General features: G+C 46.5%; 1 protein-coding gene across 3 annotated transcripts in view; it reads left to right on the top strand.

Annotated features, from left to right (window-relative positions):
- Rnf144b (ring finger protein 144B) overlaps positions 1 to 10,746 on the top strand; it is a 149,122-nt gene extending 138,376 nt beyond the window's left edge. For 2 of the 3 annotated variants that reach the window (XM_039095970.2, XM_006253767.5), the window contains 3 exons: positions 1,620 to 1,764; positions 5,557 to 5,646; positions 7,019 to 10,746. In XM_039095970.2, coding sequence (XP_038951898.1) covers positions 1,620 to 1,764; positions 5,557 to 5,646; positions 7,019 to 7,159 — 376 coding nt within the window. In that variant the 3' untranslated portion in view covers positions 7,160 to 10,746. The remainder of the gene's footprint in view (positions 1 to 1,619; positions 1,765 to 5,556; positions 5,647 to 7,018) is intronic. The other variant, NM_001108881.2, reaches the window with a different exon arrangement.
- Positions 10,747 to 18,747: the final 8,001 nt, after the last annotated feature.

Here is an 18,747-nt window from a genome sequence, read left to right as displayed (position 1 = left end):
AGCTATTTGCTAAGAAGCCCTGTTTGCCTACACTGGGGTGTAAGCCCGTTCTTTCTGCTCACAAAACGAGACAGCTGTGTCCTTACTCCCATAGAAATAGCCTGCTCCTAGAGGACGCTGATCCTACGGAGTGCACAGGCATGTACACCGTCTTCTTAAATGCTTAGAAAACACAGGAAGAGAGATTCTCTCCTAAAGCTTTCTGCTACGAGAAGTTGGCACCAGGGCTGAGATCTGGTTATGGGTTGAGAAGCAATTCAACTGGCCGGTGCCGCTTTTGTACAGAAGGTGTTTATGGCAGCAGCCAGGAGCAGAGCGAGAGGCCTTTGTGTTGGATCTCATGCTTTGCTTGAGGCTTTGGCCGTTCTGCACGAGGAAGAACAAAACAACCAGTGTTCCCAGCCAGTTGGCTTACTCACCCGATGCCCTCAGAGCACGCAGAACTAGTCTTCAGGAATAGTCACACTGCCAGGCCACGGTGCTGCACCCAGATAGCCAGACCCAGCCCAGAAGAGAGAGAACTCTGATGCACGCCCTGCCATGTGCCATCCCCGTCAGATTAAGGCAGGGCCTTCCAGAGTACTTAGTCCCCGTGAGTAAGTTTAAAGGACTCAGAGGAAAAGGATGATTTAAGTTCTGTTCTTGGCTCCAGGAAGCCTCATGTAAGACGTACAGCCTCTCAGGAGCCCGAGTTCCTACTGGGAAAGGGGCATTAAATTTTCTATTACGTTTATACTGGGCGTATGCGTGCCTGCGTGCGTGTGTACATGTGTAGACCTGTGCCATGACTCATGTGTAGAGCTCAGAGGACAACTTGTGAGAGTTTTTTGTTGGTTCTGTTTTGGTTTGTTTTTTTCCTTTTTCCACATGGGTCCCAGGGATTGAACTCAGGTCTGCAGGCTCGGCAGCAAGCACCTTTACCTGCTGAGCCATCTCACCAGCCCAGAGAATAGTAAAGTAGAAATGGAGTCTCTGCTATGTAAGGGTATTCCTAGCACCTCATCTGACCTAGCTTTGTCCACATTTTGCAAACAGTGCTGCTTCTGTGCACTGGATGGTGCTTTTGATGCCCAGTCATCGGCGTGTAGTGAGGTGGGTACTCTGACTCCCTCCTACCCTGACTGGAACCACTTGGCTCTGTGTCCCTTTCTGCTGTGGTCACACGCAGGCCTCTTCGTCTTTTCAACCATCGTTGGTGTCCCTCTGAGTGTCTCTAACTGAATCCCAGCCCTTATCTTTATTTAAGGAACAGGTCGTTACCTGGACTGCATCCTGTTAGGATACTGAGTTGTGATCTCACAGTCTAACTCCCTCCGAGTACTTCTCATTCAGAGACTGCGTGATTAGGGATGAAGTATTAATTTGGCCAGGCGATAAAGCCAGCCAGCTGTAGAAAGTGTAATTACGTAATTCATCAGGAGACAAAATAAATAAATTCTTTCTTATCGGATGTTCTGCACAACGAATAATCCACGCCTCCTATTTTTTATTCCCACCCCTTTCTTTGGAAGTGAATTAAACACGGCGAACTGAGAAACGTACTAACTAGTCATGTAACAGCCCTGGCCATCATCACATAGGTGACGCTGACTGAGCACGTCTCGTCTGTTTCGTCCTAGGGCCCTCTTTGGGACGGATGCGGACTCCCCCATCAAGCAGTGCCCGGTTTGCCGCATCTACATTGAGCGCAACGAAGGCTGCGCCCAGATGATGTGTAAGAACTGCAAGCACACGTTTTGTTGGTACTGCCTGCAGAACCTGGACGTGAGTTCTCCTCGGAGGGGCTTGCCATTACCTTTGCTGTGTCTGCGCCACTGTCTGAGCGAGCCCCACAGTCCTTCCCTTCAGCCCTGGGGCCTCTCGTCATCCTGCAAAAGGGATTTGTTTTTCCTAGTGAGATTCCCTAAGCCCACTTTGTCCTTCCTGACCTCCCTGTCTTTCTTCCTCCCTTTCTTTGACCTCTCCCCACTCCCTCCTCCTTTTTGTTTTCATTCGTTTCGTGGGCACTGGACCCGATCGTTGTGCGCGCTGGGCGAGCCCAGCCCAGCACAGCTACTTCAGACAGAGTGAAACCTCTTTGTGTTGCCTTAGATGGGCCACTTTAGCTTTCAGGCGCATTTATGTCTGAAATGTTTTCAGGACGTTTTTATGCCCTAGAGGAAATTATCTCTATCGTGTAAAAAGCCGTCTGAGTGGTCACTTTATATTGTTGTCTTTATATTGTTGTCGTAACAAACGGTCACAGACTTTCTGGCTTAAAACCGCAGAGTTATTTTCTATGTCTACCTTAGAAGATAGATATGTATCTCACTGGATTGTGATCCTGACTGGGCTGGAACGCTGTCTGGAGACGCTAGGTGGGAATCCATGTCTTTGCTCCTCTATCTTCTAGAGATGGGGTTGCTTGTGTCGGTAGACTCATCCCGGCTCCTGACCCCCTCGTGGTTCTCATTCCCACTGACCACAGCCAGGAAGCATTCCTCTCAATAAAGAACCATGAAATGGGATGGGAGCCATTGGGATCACAAAGGATAACCTCCCCCACATCAAAGTCCTTCGCACAGTTAGACCGGCAGACAGTCACTGGAGACTCAGCCATGCATCTCCCAGGGGCGTTCTGCCTATCGCCATCAGAAAGGCTGTTCAGATGGGTGGTGTCTCCTGCCCCCTGGGTCCTGTGTGTTGCTGTGACACGGAAGCACTATGGCCTTGCCACTTACTAGATCCTGGGACCTGTCTATTGCTTAGTGTCCCTCCTGACCCAAGAGTGTGTCTTCCCAAATTCTGCCGCACTTTCATTTGGTCCTACACCAAGGTGAACAGTGATCTCGGCTGTGGGAGGGTGGGTGACAAGGGTGTCCTCCAGTCTCAATCTTTTAAAGTTTGAGGTGGTGCCAGCTCTTTACGGATACTCCTGTCTGAAGCTATAGTGTGTGTCCATATTGTCTTAGGTAGGGTTACTATTGCTGTGATGAAACACCATAGACACTTGGGGAGGAATGAAGGGTTTATTCAGCTTACTCTTCCACCTCATAGTTCACCATCAGATGAAGTCAGGGCAGGAATTCAAGCGGGACAGGGATCTGGAGGCAGGAGCTGATGCAGAAGCCATGGAGGGCTGCTGCTTACTGGCTTGCTCCTCATAGCTTACTCAGCCTGTTTTTATATAGAATGCAGGACTGCCACCCAAACGGTGGCACCATAATGGGCTGGGCCCTCCCATGATCAATCACTAATTAGGAAAATGCCCCGTAGGCTTACCTACAGCCAGATTCTATAGAGGCATTTTTCTCAATTGAGGCTTCCTCCTCTGATGACTCTAGCTTGTGTCACGTGAGGTAAAACTAACCAGGAAACACACTGGTGCCTTTTCGTCAACTCTTGGTTTTGCCTTACGGTTGGATTTCATTCAGCTAGCGGTTTTTATGGTGCTATAGTATCTTATACAGAGCCAGAAATGAAGGTGTCATTAATGGAATGACGCCTGGCCCTTCTGCTGAAAGTGAGGTAAACTGCTGGCATCGGGTGGAAGAGCGTCTTGGTCTTTTTTTTTTTTTTAAGGGAGTGCATTAGATTGAAGAGTTAAAGGCAGATGTCATAGATGCAAGAATTAAACAGCTCGCCAATGGTTTCTACTCCGAGTTACTTTGCCTCAACATATTCCCTTAGATCTGCGTGGTGTTTAACAAGATTTACACGTCAAAGAGAGATCCTTGGGTTTTCTCCCTGTTGTCACCAAATCGTAAAATAAAATGGGTTTCTACCCACGAGACAACTGAGTTCACACAGTTCTCTTCAGGAGGAAGGAACACGAGGGACTAAATGTGTGCACCAGATCACCATCCTTTGGCTGAAGTGTGTCTGGGGGAATGGTGTGGCTGAGGACGCTCTGTTCAGACACTTGCATTGTGTGGGCCCTCAACGTGAGATGGGACAGATGTTAAATGTCTGAATATGCGGGCTTCAGATGTTGAAGTATACTCTTCTGTCACGGTGTCTCGGGAACTCTCTCTCTCTGGTTTAGATGAGGGCATCGGCTTGTGGAAAAGATGCTTTTCCATGGGGCAGTGTAACCTCAGTGTGCCCCAGTTCCTGAGGCATATATATATATATATATATATATATATATATGTATATATATATATATATATATATATGAATTGATAATCTTGGGCTTGTTCTCCCAACTAGCTGGTAACTTACAGAACCCATTTATTCTGTGCTATGTCTGCCACATGGCTAGTTACCTCTCCTCAGAGTCCAGGGCAAATCTTCCTGAGCCCGACCAACTCCCAGAGTTCCTTTCTCTTCACTGGAAATCCCAGCTTCTACTTCCTGCCTTTTGCTAATAGGCTATCAGCTTCTTGTTGACAGGCGATGCTTCCACACACACAAGAGGTCTCTCTGCAGGGCACTGTTCTGTGCCTCATGGTACTGATGTGCTTGTGGGAAGATTGAGAGCCTGGGACAGAGAGAGGGGGATTTTGTAAATGCCACGTCCGAGACAGCCACCAAAGAGAGACTGGGCTCGCTGGGCATTGCGTTTGCGCCTGGCTTCATGTTCATTCATGCGGTGTCAGGGGCCGAGACGGAGCCTCAGGGACTTGTCGCCTTCAGCTTTCTTCTCTCTTCCATGTGACCCGAGCCTCTCTTTTACTCCTTTACCATTCTATCCTGTCTGCTGTTTGTGTCATTTAGAGGTGAGCCAGTCTTTTCCCAAGCTGACTGGTCTTCTCTCCCTGTTCTTCGCAAGCCAAGCTTCCAGTGAACCCAGTCGCCTCTTGCTGTCAACATCCATCCGCCTTCCTCCAGTTAGCACAGGACATTTAAGTGACCATGCAACCATATCCTGACTGTATTCTTCCCAAGATGTCTCCCAAGACTTTGGCATCTTGGCCAGCTGCTATCTCTCCTATCCCTCCTGACCTTACCTCTCTGGCTCTTCATCAGTGTCCTTTCCAGACTCCTCACCTGTCCGTGTCTTCTCTGAAACACACTTCTCCTCAGCGCACTTCTCTTCTAGACCAGCTCATTCAGTTCTGTGATACCCTCCTCACCCCCCCATTTTATGTAAACCGATGTCCCCGTCTCTCCTTCAAAGACCAGGTAGAAGTAATGATCTGCCTCAGGATGCGTTGCATGGATGATCTTTACCCACAAGTCCATCTCCAAGTCATTTCTCTTGACAAGACCACTGGTCTTCTTTCTCCTCAGAAGTTTTCCCCACCATTCATGAGCCTGTTCCTGCGTCCTCATTTGGTTCTCTGACTATCCTGTGACTGGCCTTCCCCTTCACTTTCACCCGTCACTCGCTGGTATTGGCCACACCAGGTTTGCTCCTGGTTTATGGTTCTACCATTCCCTTTCACGCCTCTGCCAGAGCTCCCTGTCCCTTACCTGCCTGAGATGGAGGTGCAGGTCATTTCCTTATTCTGTTGCCTCAGTCAGGATTCCCAGAGGAAGTCATTCATAGCGACAGGTGAGCCACACACTTGACACTCAACTCTCAACTCCACGTTGTGTGTTTAAACTTCTCTCTCTCTCTCTGTTTTTCAGAATGACATATTCCTCAGGCACTATGACAAAGGACCGTGCAGGAATAAGCTGGGCCACTCGAGAGCATCGGTAATGTGGAACCGAACACAGGTACGTTCCACCTTAAGGGAACATGAGGCGCGTTGGAGTTGGGACGGCTTTCCTTGCTTTCCCAAGCCCTCCGGGAGGTTCTGGTACAAGGAGAGAGAGAGAACAATGGAGCAGCAGCCTGAAGTCAATTCAAGAGCACAATTGTTGAGGGACAGAGGCACCAGATTGCAGAGCGTTAGGGTGACCAGCCAAAGAACATACCCATGTTCTTTGCTCTTGCAAAACATGGGAGGAGTTTCCTACAAGCAGTTAGAGCATATTAACCATCAAAGCAGAGTTCTCCAATGCTGTGGGCTCCTGCAGGGCCTCAGATCGCTCTGTACATAACATGGTGTGTTTATGTGGCAGGTTCAAAGAGAATTGTGGTTTGTTTTTTAATAGTGTTTTGTGTTTATCAAAGGCTGTGCTCCCTTTGAAGAAACCAATGCTCACATCCTAACGATCATTAATAATGCCCCTGTGAGGCTGTTGAGGAAGCCCCAATAGAGAACAAGCCAACAGCCACAGTTCAGGGTTTAGAGTTTATGGTTCAGCTTGAGTTAACCTTTGGTTTGCTCTCACACACACCCCCGATGTAGTCCTCTGTAGTTTGTGTCCAGTGAGAACGTTGCTCAAATGCCCAAGACAGTATCCTAGTCATTCAGCTAACAGATTATCAAAGCCTGAGTGACTGAAACAGCCAAAAGAGATGCTTCTTCCTAGTTCTGGCTCCTGGAAGTCTGAGGACCAGATATCAGCGTGGGCAGGTTCTGCTAGGGGTTCTTGAATTGGCTACTGGTCTCAGGACTTAGAGAAGGAAAGTGCCTAATTTGGCCCACAGTTTAAGGGGATACAGTCCATCACGGCCAGGAGGGCATGGCAGAGTTCATGGTGGTAGGAACTTGAGCCTGGGACGCTTCATTTCTCAGCAGAAAAGGAATCAGGGAGAGGGAACACTAGCTTTGGTCTGGCTTTCTTTTTTTTTAAATTTTTGTTGTTCAATCCAATGCCCAGCCCATGGGACATCATCACATGTCTTCCCTTCCCAGTTAGTCCTGCCTAGAAATGCCCCCTTCCCCCACATCCAGATGTGTGTCTCTTACATGACTCTAAATCCAGATGTGTGCCATGCGGAGTTGCACTCACAGACAGTACTCTTCCCAAGCTGAGAATGGAGCCAAACTCTTAGGATCCCTAGTGTCACCAAGGTCCTACAGTATTACCCAGGGCTCCCCTCTCCATGTGCCATCACACTGAGTATTAGGGTTTCGACATAGGGATAGGGGTGGGGGGAGGGCACCGCATCCAGACCATGGAGGCTGTTACACTTGGGGGCATATACACATCTCAGATGACGTACCTACTGATGTAGGGTTTTCTCTTCAATTTCCAGGTCGTGGGGATCCTTGTGGGATTAGGTGTCATTGCCTTGGTGACTTCACCCTTGCTGCTCCTGGCCTCTCCCTGCATAATCTGTTGTGTCTGCAAGTCCTGTCGGGGCAAGAAAAAAAAGCACGATCCGTCCACAACCTAAAGTCACCTGCACAGACATCCGGGTTGTATGAGACAGCACATCGGTAAAAGCCCCATTTAGTGACCTTGCCTCCTTCTCCTTGCCAAACTTTGGAAGTGCCTCTGTCCAGACTTTGAACCTGCCTGAAAGCACTGGGTGTTGGAAAGGGCCACATCTCGTCTCGGGTGTGAGTGTGCCTGTGTATCGAGAAGCAGCCCCGCAGTCCAGACTAGGTCTGTAGAGCAGGTCGGGAACTTCGCTTTAGCCGGGGAGACTAACACATCACCATCTTACCGTCCGAAGGATCCCACCCGGCTGTTCATCTCCCATCCGAACCAAGGAGCCCGGATGTATCTTCATCGTGGTAATTAATGGTCACGCCGTGCCAGGCAGCATTGCCAACTGAGCTAACGTCTACGTCGGTTCCACTGCCAGGAGACACATGGCAGAAGCCCAGAGTCGGAGGGGAAGGATGACACCGCATAATAAGAAGTTCTCTGAGCAATGGAGCCAGCCGCTTATCTCAGGAGTCGCCGTACTGGCTGGCGTACCTATGACGGCTACCGAGTGTGCACTTCTTCAGCGTTCCCACGGTGACTTGGCAGAGACATAATAGCTCTCTCTCCCTGTGTGATCTCATGTTCAGGCAGGGGAAACTGCTGTTCAGAGGGAGTCGTCCCTTCCCAGGAAAAGGTGGTAACCTGTAAGACAGCATGGCCTCACTCAGTGTCTGTTGTTTGGCACATGCTGGTCTAAGGCTCACCACTCACAGTCAGCCCGCAGCAGCTGTGGTCTATAAAAGTGTTCTATACGGGATGCGAGTGGGAAAGTTTCAAAGGCCCGGCTGTAGACGGCAGGGTCTTTTCTTGGGCTCTGTGGCCATACTCCCGACAGATCAGGAGTTGCACCAGACAGTGTACACCAACAGTACATATTGTAGTTCATTCACACATGGAGAATCCGTGCGACTCCAACTGGGCATGTGGGAGATATCCAACAGATGATACAAAATCAGATTATTTTAAAAGACCTTGTCCCTTTCTGTGACTAAAATGATTCATCTATCAGCATAAGAGGGTTTTTTTTTGTTTTGTTTTGTTTGCTTAGTACACGTGCTAATTTTTGTTCTAAGTCCCTAACTTACGCAAGAGGGTAGACACACAAAAAAAATCTTTTAAAACAACCCCTCAGTGCAGTTTTCTCCCCCTGTAATGTGAAATCAGGTTACCTACCTTCAGACACAATTTAGAGCAGCTCTTTGCTCAGCCTAATTTAGTCTCGTTCTCCCAGAAGCGTCCTCAAGACGCTTGAGGACACAATCTGTGTCCTCAAGAAACAGATAAGATGGGGCTGGAGGGATGGCTCAGTGGTTAAGAGCCCCGACTGCTCTTCCAGAGGTCCTGAGTTCAATTCCCAGCAACCACATGGTGGCTCACAACCATCTGTAATGAGATCTGATGCCCTCTTCTGATGTGTCTGAAGACAGCTACAGTGTACTTACATATGATAAATAAATAAATCTTCAAAAAAAAAAAGGGGGAAATAGATAAGATGACAACGAGAAGTTGGATGGAAATAGTTCACGGGTCTTCAGTCGCTGATCTGCGTCACCTCAGTGTGACACATCCTGCCTCTTACACGAGGAGTCAGCAAATAGGTTTTGAGAAGACAAACATATTTTTCTGTCTAGCATTATACAGTTGCCATTAGCAAAGCAGTCTGGTGCTTCCTAAGAACTGGGTGTGTTCTGTGTTAACAGAGACCTCTCCTGGAAGCCGTCTGGGGAGAGTATTCAGGGGCTATTCTGTTTTCCGAGGTAATTGGGTGACGAGATGGTTAAACTGCTGCTATCCGAGATCCGTTATCAAAGACTGACGCCTGGCCTCTGCAATGGGATGTATCCTAAGTGGGGATGTATGTATTCAAGGGATCACGTGTGTATATTAGCATCTGACGTATGTACAGAACATTCCCTGGCCGTGTACTTTTTTTTATTCACCGTTTGTATAAAACATAGAACTCTAGAAAACTTCTGAATGGCAACCAGCCCAAATCCTTTTAATCATTTATCAGAAAATGTCTTCATATAAAGTGGCTCCGTCTTCCAGTGAATGTCTTAAGTACATCAGAAAAACAAAAACAAACAAAAAAGTAACCAACCCTCTAAGGGTATTTCATATTAGTCTGAATGTAAGTTACGTCTGAGTGGCTGACTTGCACACATAGTCACCTGCCTCCCTTGAGGTGAGGGGCATTTGCCACAGCTCAGGGGATTACGGGAACTCAAGGGAAATTGGATTTCTCTGCACGGATGTCTGCAGCGACAGCAAGCACCACCATCAGAAAATTCTCCAGGTTTGCCTGGCTCTAAGTAGGGCCGATTTCATAGAACCTGAAATGCTGTCACCTCCAAAACTAAGAGCTGGCGGAGGGTTTGGAGGAGTGCGCTTGGGCGATTAACCTGACAAAACTGAGGGAAATCGCCTTCTCAGAGATTTTTATAAAAGCATTCGTCTTGATTTTATTTTTCGCCTGGGGAGGGGGGGTTGTTTGTCCAACTGATTTTACATAACTGGATTTTTTTTTTAATGTTGCAAAGTGCCTGAATAATGGTGTCTTTTTCCTCAAAATGTGTCGGAGACTTTGGTAGATGGAACCCAAGCGTCTGTATCTCTGGCTCGCCCCGGGGGCTTGGCACAATGCCAGCCCAACTGATTTTGTTTACAAAGAAGCCCCGGTGGTAACTGTGAGGAGGAAGGGCTGGTGTTCTCCCTTTGGGTAATTAGGCTGAAGGCTTTACTTCCTCTGCCCCTCAGCTTCCTCCTCCTGCCTCAGGAAGATTTCCATAACAAGCGTTTGGCCGGGACAAAACTTTTGCAGTCCATTGGAATGAAGTAGATTTAGAAGCCCATCAGGTTCACATCTAGGTGTAACGACCCACCCTCCAGAGATCTCACTGGTGGCCATGGTACAGCACCCAGAGCCTGCCGCCTCTGGGGTTCCCCCTCTCAGAAAATGTCAGAGAATCGAGGGAGGAGGAAAGCCACATGGAGGCAAATGTTAGAGTCTTAGCCGTTCTGTTTGTTCTCGCTGTGGGTATTTGTTCTGGACTCGAAATCTGTACTTTGAAAGTGGCCTTTGGAAAGCAAATAATCCAGCATGGATTTTCTTGTAGTCTGCATCACAAAATAATCCAAGTGGAAAATTATCATTGATTTTTTTTTTTTTGGATGTACAAAACTGTTTCTTGGAACGCCAAATTTCCTCTTTAAAATTACTCAGTAACTAAGCGTGTAACTGCTTTCGCCTCCTGCACCCACTGCTCCTAAAGAACGTATCTCTCTGTCCATGAATAGAGGCCTTTATGTATGTGAACATGTGGCCGTGAGAACCACAGAAATGCCTTAGATGAATGACATTTTGTAAAGCTGTCGGAATTGATATCTACAGGCTATTCACATCTCCTGTTGGTTCGTGATCCAGGAAGTTTTGGTCATGTGCTTACTTAAATTACTGTTGTATTATATGTTTTCGTTTCCCAATTCTTTGGGAAGAAAATTAACTGTTTTAGTCTCTTTAGCCCCAATAAATGTGAGCAGAAAACCAAACGTGTCAACCTTTGTTCTGTGCAACGTTCAAGTTTTATTCTCTAAGAACCAACTAAATCATTCTGAAATCCCAGGCTCAGGACTTACAGAAACAACCAGAACTTACCTATAGGAAGTGATCCTTGGTACTGCACTTCCTGAAGAAACAGGAGAAGCACAATACTCAGTGCAGACTTCATCCTTCTGTGTGGAGTAGTCCAGGTCAGCAACACATGGGGGTTGGTTGACCGTCACCCAGAGAAGTGACCAGCAAGAACATATTTTTGGCCGTCCTAAACAACCACACGGCAAACCACAGCTTTGCATCAAAGTAGAATCCAGGAAACATGAGGCTCAGACTGAATGCTAAGATCAGTTCTCACCTTCGTAAAATCTCTTAGAAGGCTGTGTTTCCCTGTCGTGGATTTCAAAGACATGAATTACAGGAGAGCACTAGCGGCCGATCATTTCCATGTGATTAGTATTCAAGACAGGACCCCCCTAAGGTTGAGTGCCAGAACTTGGGTAACAGCTAGGTCTTGTGTCTCTGCAGGTCTGAAGACTCACTTTCTCCTACTGATGTTGTCTCTTTGCTAAATGTTATTATATTCCCCTTACAGTGATACCCTGACATTTGCAATCAACTGACTATTTAAAGTTCACTTGGTAATTCAGTTGGTGGGCGGTGGGTGGTGGTGGGGAGAGCAGAGAGACCAGGTGAAACACTTGGGGTTATAGTTTCTTAATTTTCTGAATCATCTCCCAGAACACCAGCATTATTGAGTTTCCACAGCATGCTTGCTTTTGCCGAGCTTCTATTTACGTTCCCGAAGAAACGTTGAATGAACTGTTTCATACGGCGGCACCAAGCCTAATCCGGTGCCCTAACCAGCAAACTTGTTGCAGTGTAAATTATGCACCCAGTGAATCTAGGAAAGAATTATAATTAGGTTTTTCTGCAGTTCAGTTATTTTTACTTGTTAGATCATAAATCCATTTTATCTTTAGGTCCAACTCTAGATTATGAGAAAGAAAGGGTGTTTCTTACAATGATTATAACTTGAAGGAATTGCAAAAATAGAACTTTTAAAAAAAAACTTAAAAAAAAAGAACTTTGAGACCCTTCCCATGAGATGATCCACTTTCCATTTCTTAGAAAAGCCATGGGCTAGTTAGTGTTCTTATCAACCAGACACTGAATGGCTATCAATCCTGAAACTATTCCAGTGTCCTCTCCATACCTGACTGCCCAATCTCTGAGTCTAAGAGGAGACACACAGCCATGAATCAGGAGAAGCAAGAACTAGTCCTCACACTTTCTGTGCTTAGCAGCTTGTCACTTTTGAGCTGACAACAGCCAGAGTTGATAAGCTGTGCTCACTGGGGTCTGCGAGCACTCATGTTTCACATTCACCCTGAGTGGATGTTGGACTGACTTAAATTCAAACACAGCATACTGTAAAGAAATGTCTTACCCCCAAACTCACGAATTAAAACATAGCATTTTATGGGTTTTCCTACCAAATGCCATGAAAATCACCTTCACTCAATGGATGGTTTTGGGCATGGTGGTGGCTCTCTTGTGTGGATGTTGCATAGATGAGTTTCATCAAACCGACCCACCAGATACTCTTCCTAACCTCCCAAAGCACACCCATAGCTGCACTTCGGTTGCCTGGACAATCTCTCTCACTGACCTCTCACTGAAAGGCAGCGCTGGGATGAGCTCGTATTTCTGATTAGTCTCTTAACAGTATGGCTGCAGGCCTGTCATGGTGAAATTCTGTGTTTCTCCTTCCACTTCTGTCCAACTTTCCCACCATTATCTTAAGAGCGGTCTGGTTGGTTCCAGGTATTTCTTTCACTCAAAGAAACAAGAACAATACTTCTTCAGGAACCACAAAACTTCTCTGTCCCTCCCACCCCCTGCGCCCCTTTGTATTTGTATAATTAAAGTCAGACCACGCACTTGATGAAGAAGCTAAGTCTGTTTTTCAGCCCCATATTGGCTGGCATGATTCAAGGGTCTGTGTCTACTTTTAGTGATTACAGTACATGGGGGGGGGGTGGGAGGCTGACATTAATACTACCACACACATTCAAATAAATATTAGGTTTCCTTGAGATGAGTTATAAAACCAATTATTGATTAGCTTGGATTTACCTTTTGAACCCAAGCCAATTTAAGAGCAAACAAGCTTTTAAAGTCCACCCAGAGGCCCTAGCCAGCATCAGAGCGGCTTGTTCACAGTTCCAGCTTGGAGCTGGGACTTTGACACAGCAGGGGCACGTGAATCGGTACTGAGAGAGGGCTGGGGAAAAAATGGTGTCACAATATATTTGTCTTCTCTGCCCTCTGCCAACCCAGGAGGTGAAGGGTTAGGACAGACGGCTCTACTTGCAATCAGAAGGCTTTGGGTCCAGTCTGGCTCTATTTCTAACTACTGCTGGGATGTGGGGGACAACTGTTCATTATACAGTGTCATTAGGTTAGGTCAAGAGGACTGGCTGAATTTCTCAATGCCAGGGTGCTTCTAAGCCAGTGGTTCTCAATCTGGGTTGTGACTCCTTTGGAGTGTCACAGGACCCTTTCACAGGGGTCACTGAAGGCCATCTGTATATTATTTACATTCTGATTCATAACAGTAAGCAAAATTACAGTTTCGAAGTAGTAATTTTTATGGTTGGGGGTCATCGGAACATGAGGAGCTGAATTAAGGGGTAGCAGCCACAGGAAGGTTGAGAAGCACTGTTCTAACTGGTGTTTGCTGGGGGGGTAAGAATAAGAGCCCTAAGGCATGTGTTCACATTGCTGTGTGGTGAGGATGTTGAGCCAGTGTTGTGTAACAGTTTCCTCTGAGAGTGAAACTTTCTATCCTGCCAGGAGGCTCCTTAAGCAGGAAGTTGTATACCACTGTGCTGTAATTTCAAGTAGCTATGGACAAGGGCAGGCAGATGAATGGTACTGGGGACCAGATCTTATCCTAGAAACCCTGTGGTGGATCTCTCTTCCCACTGGTTAGAATCACATCCCATGCCAAACTTTCACTGCAAGAAGTCTGGGAAAGTACAGCTCTGGGATATCCAGACTGTCACGGCAGACATGTTTTGACAAGATGCAAGGGGACTGAGAGAGTCAACTGGGAGAATTGACTAGAGTGGCCCATTTTGTTTTGTTGTAGAGCTAAATCTGTCTCCTAATATCTCTACTTTTGGTCATATTTAAACTCTGGAAGCCATCCTTGAAGAATAAGACTGGGATATAGCTCGGTACAGGGCTACTGCCCAGAATATGTCTCATCTAAGTAAGCTATGAAACCGAGAAAAGGCCCAGACACTACTTCTAACGAAGGAAGTGCAAACATAGATCACATGATAGCATCTCAGGCACCAATGGGACCTTCGTATGCTGTAGTGACAGAAGGAGCCGTGTGGACTGCTGGCAGAGCATTATCACCAATGTTCCTGCGTGGCTATGAATCCTGAATGTTTAAATACCAACATGCCAGACAAGACATGCCTGTTTGTACAATGGTTGGCTCAACTATTATGGGTAGGACCAGCAGCCTTCCAATTGGATTTAAGGCTGTCTCCACAAGACAAGTTTATGTCTGGTACTGCAGACCTGTGGCTGGGGAGTTCATAGGTCCCAGTGGGGAAGCAGCTTCTATCGTTTGTCCACATGGGTGTAATGCACCTGCCAAACTGCCCTCTAGGTTTTTGTGTTGACACTCATAGACCTTAGATCACTGTTGTCAGCCTCAACTCATAATCCCTGGTGAAGCTTCTGAACAAGGGATGGTTTCTTAGCCATAGGTGTATGTCTATAGTCACCCCCTCCAAGGCTCAGGGATCATTGTGGATGAGGAGACCAAAGGAATATAAGAGGTGGCGTGTTCCACAACAATTTCTGCCAAGATTGAAGCCTTCCAACCTGCAGGGAAGCTCTGTTAGAAGGAAGATAAACAATTCAAAGGTGCTTCAGGAAGTCCCTGAAACCGACCAGATTCAATAGGCTCCTCCCTGCCAAAAGTAAGCAATAAAAGCTGAGAGTCTTTCTGAGACTAGCAGAATAGGGCTGCTAAGGAGACTGAGACTAGACCAGCTTCCTCAAAAAAAAAAAAAAAAAAAAAATGCAGAAACCAGCTGAGCTTCTTGGAAGAGGTTTAGACCAGCCGAGGCATCCAGAAAGGCCACTCTCCATCCTCCTGAGCCACCTGCAGGTTGTGCAGTATGTTACAAGTTCCCAGCTTTGTGAGCTCTCACCCTCGCTGGGGTGGGTTTTGGTGATGCAGCTGTCTTTGAGTCATTTCTGCTCCTGTGAGCGACCCCTCAATCATATTCCTGTGACAATCTCCAATAAAACTCCACCAAAGTGGACTTGGTGGTATCCATACTTTGGTCATTTGGGGGTTCCCGATCTGGGGAGAATAAATGTGTACCTTCCCAGGAAAAGTTTTGTCACACAATGGCCGGGCACGGTCTCAAGAGGAGTCACCCAGATTAAGTTGGCTGTTGGTCCTGAAACACATTTGATGTTTCAGTTTGCAGGCAGATGGATCCTCCTCTGTACTTGCCTCGTCTTCATAGTTTAAAAAGGAAAGTTTTCATAAATATTTACCAAACAAAATAATGTTCTGTTCAGTTACAGCATGATAGATAGGTTAAGAGAAAAAATACATGATTTAAGTCATCTTAATGATGGGGTTGGGAGGCGTAATACAGGATCTCTCTCGTGTAGCCCAAACTAACCTCAAATTTCCTCAGTGATGGAGCCTGACCTTGAACTTCTGATCTTCCTGCTTCCATCTCCCAAGTGCCAGAAGACGTTACAAGTTGTTAACCAACAAGCCCTGCTGGGGATTGAACCCAGGGCTTCATGGACGTTAAGCAAGCAACTAAGCTACGTTTCTAGTGCCCTCAAACCGGTAATTTTGCTGGGGGAAATCAGTTAAAAAAAAAAAAAAAAAGCAAGCAGCAGCAGCAACAACAAATACCCAAAATTAAAAAACAAAACACAAAAAACAGCCCACTCGCATTTATATGGTGACTTCCATCATGTTTACTTTTGTTTGGAATTGCTGCGCCTTCCGTCAGCTTTTTGTCATTGTTGTTTGCATGGACTCAGGCTCTCCTGTAGCCCAGCTTGACCCCTGAGCTCACAATAACCTTCCTGCTTTAGCTTTTTGTGTGCTGGGATCCCAGGCATGCAGTGCTATACTGAGTTTAAATGGTGCTGGAGCCCGAACTGACTTTCTAAATGGCAGACAAGGATCTTTTACAAGGTAAGACACATCCCCAGCCCTCCGTCGTGCCTTCAAAACGTTTTCTTTTACTCTCCCTTCATAGTATTTCAGAAAGGAGTGATCAATGTGCCCAACATTACAGACTGAGGATGGCTTTGGGGTAAGTGTCACAGCACAAGAGCATCCCACATGTTAGTGGAGAGGCTGAACCTCTACATTCACATTCACATTCACATTCTACAGGAGCCACCCTGTGGTCCTTCACCATCATTTATTTAAGTTTTAACATTTACCTTAGCTTTGCATGTATGACTGCGTGCCTTCATGTACGAATGGGAACCACACACGCTCCCGTTGCCTGCAGAAGCCGTAAGAGCGGCTTCGTAGCTGAAGTAGAAGACAGGGGGAGAGAGAGAGTGAGAGCGTCTACTCAGAGACAAAGACATTTTTGTTCAGGCGCAAATAATAAATTCCACCTTCGAAAGCAGAACACAAAATTACGCTGGCTTTCCAAACCAGTAAATTAAGATTAAAACGTCAATTAAACCCTCAAAGTGCTTTAAAAAACATTTTAGGTTTTGAACTAAAACATGCCTTTCATTCCTCGCAGTGTTTGAAGGCATAATAAGCCGTTCTTGCCGACGATGGCTCCCATGTGCGGGAAAACATCCCCCTTTTACACTTCTAAATATCAGAGTAATTTCGAGAGCACTCACACTAAACTCCGTTCCTGGCATTTCCACCCGATGCCACAAACATGTACTAACCAAGGGTGCCTAGAACTTGGAAGAAAAGCTGTAGAGTTAATGTCTGTCACCCATGTTGATGAAAACAGAAATAAACATCAAGATAAGAAACAACAGGGGAGATGGTTGCACTTTTCTGCCATTTTCCACTTGGAATCCATAGCATAGTTCTTAGACATTGCCACACAGATGTCCTCTCCTGGTATAAGAATTCAAAACTCACGGCCAAGGACCAGCCTCGGCTTTGGGAGGGGTTCTGAGGAAGGGGTGTGTGTGTGGGTGGGGGTGTGTGTGAAAGTATGACTCAAATTGTGCGTAGAAACTGACGGCCTGTGCTTTGCTTGAGACAGCTCTCTAGATAGCTCTCTCTTGCAATTCCAAAAACTCTCCGGATAGCTCATCGGTTACAGATCAAAAGCCCGGTCTTTTATTTACAGATCAATTCTATCATTACCCCCAGGTTCCCTTTTGACTGACCTGAAGAATTAGCATTCTGTGACCCCAACCTCTTGATTCTCAGAAAGAGACAGCAAGTTCATTAAAAAACAAACAAACAAACAAACAAAAGGTGGATGAACTCAGAGATCTGCTTACTTTTGCAAGCACAGACAATAAACTAGCTGGGTGGGATCTTGCTCTGAGATTATCATTCCTACCAGCCTAAACTAGCTCTGTCCTAGACAGACCTTGAACTCAGGAACCTGCCTGCCTTTGTAACTCACCTCGAGAGAGAACAGATGACCTGGAAGTATTTTCAAAATAATTTTTGAGGGCTAGTCACAGATTTGACACCTCCAGTTTCATTTTAATATTACTGGTTGGTTTGCCTAGTTGGCCTGCTCTCTCTCTCTCTCTCTCTCTCTCTCTCTCTCTCTCTCTCTCTCTCTCTCTCTCTCTCGTAGTTTAATTTTAACAATTATTGCGCATGTCCTTGTGTGACTGATGTATATGTGTGGTTGCCTGCACCATAGCATGTGTGTTGAGGTGAGAGGACGACTTTGTGGAGCCTGTTCTCCTCTTCCAGGTTTTCTGAGTTTGGGGGATTGAACTCAGTTCATCACACTTATGCGTCAAGCACCTTCACCTGCTATGGTAAACTATGGTTCAAGACCCCTAACCACCCTTCACAGGGCTCACATATCAGACATTAACAGATCACAGCAATAGCACATTGTACTCTGAAACAGCAATGAAATAATTTTATGGCTGGGGTCACCGCATGAAGAACTTCATTAGAGGGTCACACCCATTAAGAAGGTTGAGAACTGCTACCTCTGGGCTGTCTTACTGGTCTCTGTCATCTGTTCCTTTGGGGTCATTAAAACAGAGTTCTACTATGTAGTCCCAGCTGGCTTAAGATGCACTTTGGAAACCAGGTTATTCTGGAACTTATGTAAACCTCCTGCCTCTGCCTTGCAAGTGATGGAATTACGAATGTGTCACTAAGCCCGCCTTAAATTTTTATCACTTTTAAAATTCGCTTGTAAATGCAAACATACCCCACATTATTTAGGTATTAATTTCAAAATAATGGCTTGAGTTCCTGAAGTAAAAGTAACTTCTCGAAGATGCGCCGTCACTTTTTTACTTCCAGTGTTCCCAGTGTACCCCTGGGGTACACACTCTCCTGCTAGAGGAGTTCACTGAAGGCGAGTCTATTCCGTTGCCATTCAGGTTACTCAGAAACGAAATACTTCTTACTCCTGCATGGCGTAGATTGGTGTAGGAGAAACGGTGCATTGATCTCAAGAAAGCTGGAACAACCAGGCTGGCTCATGTCATGTGAGGGCTGAGGTGGGTGCCGTGGCGCTCAGCACAGTGCACCTGGCTGAAGTGTTACCGTTAGCGTGGTGCAGATGTGACACTGGGTCAGCTCTGGAAGGTTATTAGAACAGTGGACGGCCAAGGTGCTACAGAGGGTGGGTGGCCATGACCAAAATGAAGTGGCTTTGGAAATGATGCCGTTGGCCAGAAAGACACTGAAACAAAGAGAGGGGGAGGGGGGAAAGGGAGAAGAAAGGGGGGAGGGA

This window comes from Rattus norvegicus, chromosome 17 (genome assembly GCF_036323735.1).
Source record: "Rattus norvegicus strain BN/NHsdMcwi chromosome 17, GRCr8, whole genome shotgun sequence".
Taxonomy (NCBI): Eukaryota; Metazoa; Chordata; class Mammalia; order Rodentia; family Muridae; genus Rattus; species Rattus norvegicus.
The sequence above is the reverse complement of the archived record's forward strand: the minus strand, read 5'-3'. Positions and strand labels throughout refer to the sequence as shown.